Genomic DNA, 12,560 nt, shown 5'->3' with positions numbered 1-12,560 from the left:
TATTTAAATATTTAAGGAAGTCTTTTAAATCATTTATTTTTCCACTAAAAATACTTTTACTTTTGTTTAGGTTGAACACAGTACCTGAACAAAACACACTATGAGGTATAGGCTAAATAACTAAATCTTTGCATGTTAAAAAGTTTGCATCTAAAATTTGCATTGGCTGTTTTTGAGATGCATGCTGAAATTATATAGTGTCTTTAGATTTTTGTTCTCTGCTATGGTCTCACTTTCCAATTAAACAGAATTTCTTGATGTTTAATGGCATAACCATCTCTGACAGAAATCTTCTCATTTTTGTGGGGAGAAAACTGTAATTTAAGTTTATAAGTTTATGATTTTTTTAAAAATTCTTTGGCCTTGTTTGGACATGTACCATATTTCCTCACACCCCATAATTTTAACACAGAACGAATGGCATAAGCCAGAAGGATCGCTGCAAGCACTTCAGGATTTATCTTCTTGTACAGAGGGATAAATCTGGATTAGAACCTTAAAATGTTCACTCAGTCCTACTCACGAATCCCTGGCCTCGACTGAACCTCACATGTTTCCAGTCATTTAAGTTCCAGGTGAGCAAGACAGCAAGGCTAAGATATTATTATTGTCCTAGGGCAGGGGTTTTCAACCTTTGCAGACCCAGGGGCCACCAACCCCCAATATAATATTAAAAACAAATTTTTAAATCCCAATAACTCACTCTAGTCATATAAGTAGGCTGATAGTGTGCATCTGGAAGTATTTTTTGCCCTAGTACCATAAAAAATGCCTTTCTACTCACCAGGGGAGACACTGACACATTAAAGTTTTGATTGATCCAAACCCAAGGTTTTTAACAGTAAATCTATTTATTTACAAATGAGAACGTGAAATGTTCATCAGCTCATATTTGTCACAAAACACTTTTTAAAACATAAAGGACATGACTAGGAATAGTAGAGGAGTCCATAATTCATTTGTGGAGAACGTGTTTGATCTCAGGGCAAAAAGAGTTCAAAGTATATCTGACCCTGCAGTGTCATCCAAAATGTCTCCTGACCCTTGATCTGTCACCTGAGCATCCTCAACCCCTCTTGCTCCATCTCCACCTTCCCCAGCGTCACTCTGAGTAGTCATTGATTCCTCAAGTCTGTCCTGGTCTGAGCTCATTTCCTGTGACTCATCAGCACGCTCCTCTTCCTCCTCTTCCTCCTCTGCGTCCATTTCAAACACACGTATGTGTCTCAGATTGGCACTGAGCTGATGAGAGATGAGATAAGAAATTTATTTAACATTTTTCACTTCTTTCATTCATTAATCAGATACATTTAAGTGTAAACTATTTTCCTAAATCGTTAAAAATTTCCTCGAGCTGTAGAGTCTTACCACACAGGCCACTTTGCGGATCCCGTTAACTGCCACAAACTGAGCCTTGATGTTGTCCATCTCTCTGCTCTGGTTTCCCCAGGCCAGACCCTGTACTGGGATCCCTTCAGTCTGCTGCTCCAGCCTAAAACACACCACATCAAAAGAGTGCTAATTCAGGACATTCAATAGAAGCGTATTACCGTATAACCGTATTACCATCTAGTACATTGCTAGAACTGGAACTACTGTAATATATGCATCATGCTGCTACTACTTACAATTCAACAGAATGAAAGGTTACTGATTGGCGGAAATCAACATGTGTGCTGTACCTGAGGGTAAGGTCCCAAGTGAACTCTTCATCCCAGCTCATAGCAGAGTTTAGAGGAAGCTGAGTAAGGATGCGCATCTTATTCTCGTCATCTTCTACACTTTGCAATACCACTGTCAATGTCTCGTCATCATAAAAGCGGGCGTCAAGGCAACTGTACGAGCAGTCACTAATAAACAATTGTATTCAGTCATTCACAGACACATACAAAGCTTAAATAATGGCAATATTTTCATAATATGTTATTTCCACAGACGAACTTCCACTCACGTAGAAGTTGGTGCAGGCGTTTCATCTTCTATACTAGAATTGAGAGGAGCGCTGAGGTTCAGGGCCACCAGACCATTAGGGACAGACCTTATTCACACACACAAATTCAGTCAGTCAGTAATGAAAATCAATTAATTTATGCTATATGCTTCTTTCCCTAAAGATTCTAGATCGATTCATGATTGGAGATCATTCATTTAATGATTCATCAGACTGATTCAAACCAATGAGTCTAACCAAAAATATGTTTATGAATCTGACTACTTTATAATTCACAATTTTTTTAGTTACTATATACGCTTCTGTTCAAATATTTGGGGTCAGCAAGATTTTTTTTTTAAATATTTTTGAAAGAAGTATCTTATGCTCACTAAGGCTGCATTTATTTGTAACAGTAAAAACTATAATTTTGTGAAATATTATTACAATTTAAAATAACTGTTTTATAGTTTAATATATTTTAAAATCTAATTAATTCCTTTAATGGCAAATCTGAATTTTCAGCACGTCTTCAGTGTCACATGATTCTTCAGAGATCATTCTAAGATGCTGATTTGCGGCTCAAGAAACATTTCTAATTATTATCAATGTCGAAAACAGTTGCTGCTTAATATTTTTTGGAAATCATGATGCATTTTTTTACAATTCTCTGATGAATAGAAAGTTAAAAAGAAAACCTTTATTTAAAATAGAAATCTTTCATAACATTATAAATGTCTTTACTCTCTTTTAAATCAATTTAATGTATCCTTGAAAAAAATATTACTGACCCCAATAATTTAAACAGTAACGTACATATATTTTAGAACAACAAAAGATGCATGTTTACCTGTTAGGGTCTGTTGCTCTCCTCAGCATATAGATTTTAGAGGGTGAGATCTCTGGCATGCAGAACACTACGTAATGCATACCAGCCTTCTTATTATTCCACCTGCATTAAAACACACTCTTATCATCATCATCATCATCTTCATCATGTTTAGAAAATCACTGTTATTACACATGCAGACGGTAATTGCATTATGAACCCTACATTATTGACAGACACTACCACCTCAAAATTCACCATTATAAATTACAGGAATATAAGAATTCCACTTACAGTGAAGGCAGCTCAAACAGCCTTGGAGTATTTTCTGAGCTATAAAAAATATATATATATATAGAAATCATAATTCCAACAGCAATACAAAATATGAACTGTAAATCAAAATCAAACAATCTGTTATTTCCTGTCAAATCATTAGCGATCATAAATCACAAGAGCATATTCAAGAGCATACCTGTCAGGAACAGTGTACAAGCGTAAACACACAGCTTGTTTTACTGAATGCCCGATGACCTCCTGAAAAACACACACATATGATCAGGAGTCAGACGCATTAGTGCTGAGGAAAAGAACGCTCAGCAGGAAGGGTGAAACAATCCAGTTAATGCTTCTGTTATATATGTGCTGGAGACCATTAATGGACGGAGTTTTTGTGTGAGAAGGCAAGTTAGAGCATCTTCTGGAAAAGAGAACAGGATGGGAGGCGTGTCCATTTTGTGAAAGAGAAAAGGTTGTACATTTTTTAGGGTAATTATATGAGGAAATAATATGACAAGCCTCTTTGTTGTCTATAAATATAATAGGCCCTCATATTGCAGCTCGTGTTTTATTGTTATTCTGGTTGGCTGAAACTCATAAACACTGACTCAAACAATCTCAACCCATAATAAAGAGCTGAAAACAAAAGTTGTTTAGCCCTAAATGGGAAAAAGGTTTCAAAGCAGAACATGTAAAACTGTTGTCGTTCCAGTGTTTACAGAGATAAAGAAAGAGTAGTAATGTTAGTTTGTGTGTGTGTGTGTGTGTGTGTGTGTGTGTGTTAGAGACTCACGGCTGGTTTCTGTAAGCACAGATCAATGAACCCCTCCATCATTCTCTTGACAAAATGCAAAGACTTCTGTGGGTAAGTGGGGAAGAGCAGTGGACTGTCTGCAACACAAGACGTATCAAACATACACATAATTAATCACATTTCTCATATTCAATTACATTTTTTCCCCAAAACAATAAGTTCACATTAGCAGTCTTGTGGTCTAATGGAGGAAGGTGTTATGATTTTACCTTTTAGATGAGTGCTCTGCTTTACAAATGTCACCCACTGGTTGCCCTCCATGTTGGGTGGAGATATCAAGTCTTCATCCTCATCCTTCAAGTACTGCAAAATAAACAAAACAACAGACCAAGTATGTTATGAAATGAGGAAAAGAATTCCCTTCTTGTGTCAGAACGTGTAAGAAGGTCCTTACCTGTCCGACACGCTCAACGTTGAAATACTTCCCTTTCCGATCAAACAGCTCCTCATTCTGAAATGGGGAACAGAAAATGAGAAGGGCTTTCACCAAATGTTTGTTTGGTGTTCAAATTGTGTTTCTCATTCACTCACAGCACTGAAATGCTCAGACAGGAAGTCAGCCACAAAAGCCAGATCCTTCTGAGTCATCTGAAAGACACAATAATATTTACAACAGCAGAAACATACACATCTTAAATAAAAAATAAAAAAAATTAATGCTGCATCACGCAGTGAGTTGTCCTGCATCATGATCGTCAACAATCAAAATGAAATGTAAGATGACCTATATAGACGTTATTTTTCCTTAACTAATTCATTAAATTAGTGTGTTTTATATGATATTATATATACATATTTTTTGTAATGTTTTGATTCTTTAAATTATTATTATTAAATTTATCACCATTTTTTCACCAACAATCTTTCACTCTCTTCATGTCTGTTGATATCTCACCTTGTTAAGCTCAGGAGGAACGTGATCTTCTGACATTCGAAGCATTGCTGTGAAAAGCAAAAGCCGTTACAATACAATACAAAAGACTTTGACTCTGTTCCAAAATCTGCCCGATGAAGCATTGTTTAGCCATAATGGATTGTTTTCACTGAGCTTGTTGCAATGCGTTATGGAATGTGATGGTTGTTATGAACTTGTATCAGCCTGTGTATCAGGAGTATACCCATAATGCTTTAAAATAAGAATGGTGATTATAAATAAACTTCTAAATCAGTCAACTTTGTGTTCCATGGTGTCTAGAAAGCTCCCTTAGAAGACTCCTGCCTGTAGGAAGACTAAATTGACTAAATTAATGCTTACCAACAAACAGCCATCTGAAAAAGGCTTTGAAGTTCTTCATACTCTTATCAATGACTCTGGAATCAAGACGAGCATTTGAGTGAAGTTTAATAACGACATGTACAGAACGGACATCCAGGATAAAGAGGATAGTATAAGATTAAACTTACTGTAAAAGTTCACTGGCCTTCAGGGTAAAAGAGCCCACAGCTACGATGGAATCTAAACCATTAGCAAAAAGGAATGTATAAATATTTCATTCTAATTGCTTGTTTTTAGTTACAGAAAAGACATAATTATTATAATTTTTATAATATTTTATTGAAGTATTATGACTTTAATAGTCGGCTGGACAAGTTGTCTGTAACAATGCTATTATTGTTAACTACAACTAAAACTATTTTAAAAAGTTTCCATTAATTAAAAATAAAGCTAGAAATGTTGCCTTGCTGGAAATAAAACAGTCCTAGAATTACTAAAACTTAAATAAATTAATGCTATATAGAAAATTTAAAGATAATCAAAACTATGAAAGCACATTACTAAAACTAAAATAAAAGCTGATTCAAAATATTTATAAATATATAATATATAGGTGTGCAACGGATCACAGTTGATCTGTATGACCGTGCATTTGGTCTTAAAGTGACAGCAGCCTATAAATACCTGCTCCTGCCTATGCCATTAATGTTAATCATACAACAAAACACAGCTTTAACAAAGATTAATCTATATTTAATTTATACAGTGAAAACTATAGTGTTATTTTACATTTAATGATTACATTTCTACACCTGAATACTATGGTTAGACCTTTATTTGTAACTTTTTTAGATTGCATTTATCTTATTTTAATACTGACTGTTCAGTTGTCTTTAATAATGTTTAATTACTAAAAGCTAGATTTTTACTGTGATATAGAAGGATTTAAAGTGGGCTTTAAGTAATAAATGAAATGACACCACTAATACAATAGTTTATAAATAATAGTAAAATAACACTGATCTATAAATAGTCAGTCTTATACCCTCAATGGCGGCAGGATCCAGGCCGAGAGGTTGAAACTTCTGCTTCCAGAGCGCCATTCCTTTGACCTCGCTCAGATGATACAGCAGCGCCTCAGAGCCACTGTGTGCACAGCAAACACTCAATGCACAGGCCGCTCTGTAACATTCTCTATCTGGTGAATAATACGCACCTCTGCAAGTGACTGATAACAAGTTTCTGGATGCTGGAATATGAAGAATCAATGGACTGACCCAACATCTTTAAGCCCTGAACGGTTAAAAAAAGCAAACAGTAATAATGAATTAAGTTGATAATAATTGCGCTAATGAAAGTAGGATAACTAATGCAGTGAATCTAATTCCAGGTAGATTTACCTTGACAGTGAGTTGATTCATGAGAAGAGCCTGAAGTTCAGGGCTAAAGGGGAAAAAGGAATCTTGATATATGCAGTTCTACAAGAGTGATCATTTGTCATGTCATCATCTGGTTTGGTTATGCTAATGAACATTCAAAAATATAACACCACATTATCAGGTATGCTAAAAAGAGCAGACATGTGCACAGCTGTTTTTATGTTCATTCACATCTTAACATTTTAAAAAAAAATGGATACTTGTTCTTTCTTTTATATTCTATTGTGGACATGTATTGTAGATTGTATTTTCCTATTCTGAGTGTAGCTATAAATCTGCGAACATATGTTGCCCCCTGTTGGCCATTTAGAGTAAACATGCATGAGTAGATTTAATCTCGGAGATTTAATCTAAAGAATATATATATATACACATATATATACATATAATATGAATTATATTTAATGTCAAAATTACATAATATGTTCATAATATGAAACAAATGTTATTATGCTTTTATGTTAAATATATTTAATGTTTTTACAAGTTGTACAATTTTACTCAATAAGAAATAATTATGAAAACAGAATGGTGAAACAGAAACTTTAATTTGCTACCACTATGACCACAATGGTATGGCAATATGGGCCGTTGAAAAACCTAGTGTGACTCATTTATGAATTGTGTGTACCTTGCATGGCCCCATAACAGTAGCTCCAGAAACTCATCCTGAACCTGAGTGCTTGTGTTCTTTTCCTATAAAAAACAAACTATCATTTCTAAAACTCTAAGAAACAACAAACAATGGCTTCCATGGATCACAGTCCATTATTGAATTTGGATGTATTTTCAGGATGAAGCGTTTAAATGCCCTAATGAATTTAAAAGCCCTTATATTTGCTTGTTCGTGACTGGCTGCCATGTGATGAGCTCTTACCTGGACAAACTTAGTAAGGCGGAGATCCATCTGCATAAGAATTTCCTCCCATGCTTCACACATACAGGTGAGAGAGAGACGCAAATACTAAACGACAGAGAAAGAGAATGAAAGATACTCTGAGCATAAAGATAGAGTTACAGTGAAACACAGGTGCTTCTATGAGTAAGACGCTCACCTGTAGCAGTGTGGAAATGTGCGTAAACTTGCGTGCCATCTTGGTCAACTCAGGCAGACAGGAAGACAGCAGCCCAGTGTCCAGCTGCAATACAGTCAATACATATCACTCTCAATGCAGAGACGCCACACGTAACCTGGGAGCTGTCATTCAACTGTGACTCAACATGTTTGCACTTTGTTTACTTGCAAACTGACTGTGGTCTCTTCAACTTTAAAAAAATAGCAGTTACATACACATAGATAGTACTTATATAATTACATAGAGGCTATTTGCTGGAGTTATTGTTTCAGCATGTATACTATAGACGGGTGCACACCCGCACACACGCACGCGCACACACACACTTTTGTATAGCTTTCTTAGAACATTCTTTGGTATAATGCAATCATTAGTCCCTTACCCTGACCTTTACCATCACATAAGTGCCTAAGCCTAACCCTAGCCCTAAACACAACCCTTACAGAAAACATTCTGCATTTTTACATTTTTGAGGGGAAAAAGTATCATGTATTATGATTTATAAGCTTTTTTCCTCATGGGAACCGAAAATGTCCCAACAAGATCACAAAATTCTGGTAAAACTACACTTGTGCAAAATATAGTAACGTAGGGAATACCTAAACCACACACACACATAGACATAAAAACTCATTCACACACACATACACAATTCAAAGAGTTATAAGTAATCAACTTATAAATACATTATAATGTGACAGTCACGGATTGACTGCACATTTAACATGGACTTGAGTTAATAAATGTGCAATCAATCCGTGACCGTCACACTCACATTTATAAGAATTTGGATTTTTAAATTATTAATTTTTTTATCATGGACACTTTTATTTTCCAAGAAGCACAGTGCTGGCAATAACAAAACTGGGGAAAAAATTACAAGATTTTAATCGGCATCTTTACCTGTATGTAATGTATCTCAGGGTTGTCTTCTGTGGATCTTATCTCTGTAATAACAGAGAGGGACTTGAGGTCACTAGACAGTCCAAGACTACGGCACGTCCCTGAAATCTGAAGCAGATATAAAATACTGTAACACAAATACACACAGTTAGCCCACTTGCCTTTCTAAATGCATTCAATAGACTTCTATTGTTTATATATAAAGCTAATTAAAGGGTAATTAAACCCTAAAACAACTTTTTTTAGTTAATGATCTGTAAGACTGGGGTTTTATTAGTGCTGTTCATTGATTCGAGTAAATTTTTTGACATTTGGGTATAAAGTGTTTTAATTCTACAATATATGGTGTAAAATGTGCCCTCTTCAGGTTGAACGATGGCTACTGCAGTTGAATTTTCCTATTGGAAGTTGTTTCTCACCACGCCCTTGGCATAGGCTCAGCCCCTGGTATAAAAACAACTGTTCCGTCAAAAAAACACTGTAGCGATTTGGAATTGCGAGTATTGAAAACGATTAGGAGAGCGTATATAAGCATCTAGTTAGCATAGCAAGACTGTGAATTGTAATGGTAACTTTGTGCTTTTATGGTAATGTGAGTGAGCATATATTTTTAATCACAATTTATGTTCCTTCCTTATTATTTGCAAATGTGAACATGCCTACAGAGAGCACGCGCTATTGAACTTGGGTCTAAGGTGCATGCCCCCCCACCCTACCCTACCCCACCCCACCCCACCCCGCCCTACCCCACCCCACCCCACCCTACCCTACCCAACTCCACCCCACTCTACCCCACTCTACTCAGCCCTGCCCTCGGTTCGTCCCCTCTATCTCCGCTGGAGTCAGGGGTTGAGTTACCCTTTAAGAAACACCATGAATGACAACAAAAAATTCATGTGAGGTCGAAATTAAAGCATGTTTGAGGTTTTATATCTTACTCCACTCAGCGTGGCGATCTTATACAGGCCATATGCATAAAGCTCGACAAATCCAGATGGTCCTCCCACCACCAAGACATTAAGTCTGCAAATAAACGTCACACATTAATCACAATACAACAAGCTGAACCAATCAGGTCGAAAGCCTACAACACTGACCTCACTTCCCCCAAAAGGTTTGTGACTTCATCTGATTTCTCTTCACTGCAAGAGACAAAATAACACATAAGAACAAACCAGAGTGGACACACATTAGCACATGCCACATGCAGATGACCAATCAAAGAAAAGTATGACAAAAATAATCAGCATATCAAGCACACAAAATGTCCTCTTACCTAAATATTTTTGATGTGGTGCTGTAGCTGAACACAAACACAGCAAAAAGGAAAATGGCCATAAAAACAATTAGAAAATATAAAAACAAAGGAGTGACCCAAGTACTTCTCATTCAGCCATGTGCTAGAAAAACCAAAGCTTTCCTTCATGTGTGAAGCTCAGAGTCTCACCTCTTAGGTAAAGTGGGTAACTTTGGAAGGAAACGGCTGGACTCATCTTCAGACTGGCTGAATAAGGACAATGTGCTAGAGGGGAATAAATGGATTAAACCAAGCAATAAACAGAGAGAAAATGGATCCTCTCTATGTAAAAAGTCACACCTGCTGTCATCCTGCACCTCCATCCAGTGCATGCAGGACACTGGGTAATCCACAGGGAACAGGTGGAGGATTTCTGCCTTCTCTGCATCACACAGAACCACCTGCTTTGTGTCTCCCACACTGAATGCCAGGACTGCAGACAACAATCCAATGTTACTAATCATTTAGCATGACAATGGTAGCTTATTTATACCTCAGAATGTGGCAGAAATGTATTTATTTATTGGCAGGCATGTTGTATTTATTCCTGTAAACAACAGGACATTAAAAACTGCTTTAAAGACTGGGTGTATTTGTCAAAAATGAATCAGCAGCAGCATAATACTATATGACAAATTGGTAATATAAAAAAAAGTGAACATTAAGACTTGTATGAATGCTGTATTCATGAGTAAATGAGTAAAGTGCACTTCAGTACATATATTTTAAAGTAAACTTTTTCCCCTTTCAGTTAGTTTTAGTAATTTTATTGTGTTTTTGTAATAGTTAATACATCTTATTTTATTTCAGTTAACGTTTATTGTATTTCAAGTAATAAAACTGAGACGAATCAGGCAGAGAAATACTATTTGAGTTTACTTTTGCCATCAGGTCTCCAGGCCAGTGATGTGATCTCTTTTCCGGTGTTCTCATTGGGCGGTAAACTCCACACCCGCTGAAAGTTGGCAAGCCGATGCAAGAGAAGCTGTAATGACAGAATAGTCAAATGAACCCCCAATATACAATCCTACAGATTAGGATCTATTGACATTAACAGTATGGTTTAACTGACAGGTAACAGGTAACGTTATGTGTACGTCTATAAAATATCTAACCTCTCCTGCGGTGTTAGCCAGGGCTATAAGATCTCTCTTAGGAGACCAGGCCATGTACAGAATAGGGTTGGGGAGCTGTTTCTCCCCGACCTGGCGAAAAGCAGGCATTGTTGAACCCTGCGGAAGGAAAACTGTCTATTAGTACAAACAGAGTTGATCAGACGAGGACCGCAGACTTCTGTCATCTGCTGCTGGCTGAAACTTTGAATCCACTACAGCCCTTTATGACAGAAAGTAGTTCACTGGAGTGAATGCTATTCCACAAATGCTCCACAACAACATTAGCCTGACTTTAAGACTTGAACGCACTTACCACATAAACAACGACAAACGATAAAATCCGCGATCCAGCTCTCCTTTTAAATTCCTTCCAAACGTATAGAGAAACTGATTTATTACATTAATATATTCTTATTTGTACCGTAACCAGATTCATATTCATAAACCTCATGATAGAGTATGGCTGTGCGACCAATGAAACATGATTCTGACCGGCAAATGAAATTGTGACTACGGAAATTCCAATGGGCCAAAATATACTTGAAAAACGCGAAACGTGTGCGAGACTTCCGATGTATTTAGCCACTATTGGGAAATAACAAGACGAATATATAAAAGTGTTGGAAACTGTAAAACTGTTTTCGCTACAAAGCAGCGTGTTTAATTAAGATAATACATTAAACTGATGTGGTAAGAAATACCGGTTTACGATATCAAGCAGCATAACGTCTATGCAGCTAAAAATAACTGGAAGCAAATTACACTGGAAGCCAAACACAAATACAAATGCCTGCTCTTACCTGAAAAATGGAAAAATATGTGGATAGCTAGGGTGAAAATCACGAAACCTGTCAACCAGGCCTACGTGTTCGGTTAAATTTAACCACAAAATAAATATATTTCACATAAATCTGGATTTTGAACTCATAACATATTTCATATTAATAAGCATGCTCTTGCATACAGTTTTTTTCTTCTTGGTAAATTAGAACATTAACCATCGATCAACATATTTATTAGAAAAACAGAAAGTTATTTAATCCATTTGTGTTTTGTTGACATCATTGCTGAAACAGGACAGGACATCACCAATTCCCTGCATGATTTGAACTGATTAAGATACATCTTTGAACGTTTTTGTGCACAAGAATATGAAAAAAGGTTCTGGTTGGTGGCGCTTTGTTGAACATTCTGTTATTTTGGGGGTTTTCTAAGAGCTTTTGTTGGTTTTATTTTTATTTATTTTATTTGGGGGGGGGGGGGGGTCATCATTTTGGTAAAGTTTGGAGTTTGCCCACATTTCTCACATTCAGATTGTTCACAGTACTAACATAAGTTGTCTGAGCTTATTGCACGCAAAGCTTGATGGAGCTCTTCTTTAGTATGGTTATTTTATGCATTTTTATAGAAGCAACAGCATGTTGTTTTTTTGTTAGTTTTTTTACCAATCTGACTGGAAACAAAGTCTTGTCAGCAAAGTCATGGAGGCACAGCAAGTGCCATTGAAGATGGAATCATCTGTGGATTCACTAAAGTTTACTAGGTTAGTGACATCAAATCTAATATCTATATTTCTGTTTGGATACACTTGTAGCATCTGGTATTAAACTAGGTGAACTGCAGGAATATCTGCTTTGTTTTATGTCTGTGAAATAGTTTGTG

General features: G+C 36.4%; 2 protein-coding genes across 5 annotated transcripts in view; one reads left to right on the top strand and one right to left on the bottom strand.

Moving 5' to 3' along the window:
* Positions 1-832: 832 nt before the first annotated feature.
* Positions 833-11,410, bottom strand: anapc4 (anaphase promoting complex subunit 4). The gene is made up of 29 exons (XM_077220719.1): positions 11,212-11,410; positions 10,899-11,015; positions 10,663-10,768; positions 10,084-10,216; positions 9,934-10,008; positions 9,763-9,789; positions 9,584-9,628; positions 9,425-9,509; positions 8,487-8,594; positions 7,563-7,646; positions 7,385-7,471; positions 7,139-7,203; positions 6,469-6,511; positions 6,285-6,361; positions 6,114-6,214; positions 5,257-5,308; positions 5,108-5,163; positions 4,748-4,794; positions 4,384-4,440; positions 4,247-4,303; positions 4,062-4,155; positions 3,832-3,929; positions 3,235-3,296; positions 3,054-3,092; positions 2,781-2,882; positions 1,952-2,038; positions 1,683-1,850; positions 1,369-1,492; positions 833-1,242 (listed from the first exon to the last, which is right to left on the bottom strand). The coding sequence occupies exons 2-29, from the start codon at positions 11,004-11,006 to the stop codon at positions 997-999; spliced, it is 2,433 nt and encodes an 810-aa protein (XP_077076834.1). The 5' UTR covers positions 11,007-11,015; positions 11,212-11,410; the 3' UTR covers positions 833-996.
* Positions 11,411-12,364: 954 nt separating this feature from the next.
* Positions 12,365-12,560, top strand: part of palld (palladin, cytoskeletal associated protein) — an 85,636-nt gene continuing 85,440 nt past the window's right edge. For all 4 annotated transcript variants that reach the window (XM_077220705.1, XM_077220701.1, XM_077220699.1 and 1 more), the window contains exon 1: positions 12,365-12,441. In XM_077220705.1, coding sequence (XP_077076820.1) covers positions 12,380-12,441 — 62 coding nt within the window. In that variant the 5' untranslated portion in view covers positions 12,365-12,379. The remainder of the gene's footprint in view (positions 12,442-12,560) is intronic.

The sequence above is a fragment of the Siphateles boraxobius genome, unplaced genomic scaffold, assembly GCF_051911475.1.
Source record: "Siphateles boraxobius isolate OS27281-9 unplaced genomic scaffold, OSU_SipBor_1 8, whole genome shotgun sequence".
Lineage (NCBI taxonomy): Eukaryota > Metazoa > Chordata > Actinopteri > Cypriniformes > Leuciscidae > Siphateles > Siphateles boraxobius.
Note: the sequence above shows the minus strand (reverse complement) of the source record. Positions and strands in the feature narration are given on the sequence as shown.

Excerpts from the sequence above, each read along its gene's own strand:
- anapc4 (XM_077220719.1), bottom strand. The coding sequence starts at position 11,006 with ATGCCTGCTTTTCGCCAGGTCGGGGAGAAACAGCTCCCCAACCCTATT. Across the intron at positions 4,156-4,246 it reads ACGTTGAGCGTGTCGGACAG|TACTTGAAGGATGAGGATGA; the intron begins GTAAGGACCTTC and ends TTTATTTTGCAG. Across the intron at positions 3,093-3,234 it reads TTGTACACTGTTCCTGACAG|CTCAGAAAATACTCCAAGGC; the intron begins GTATGCTCTTGA and ends TATTTTTTATAG.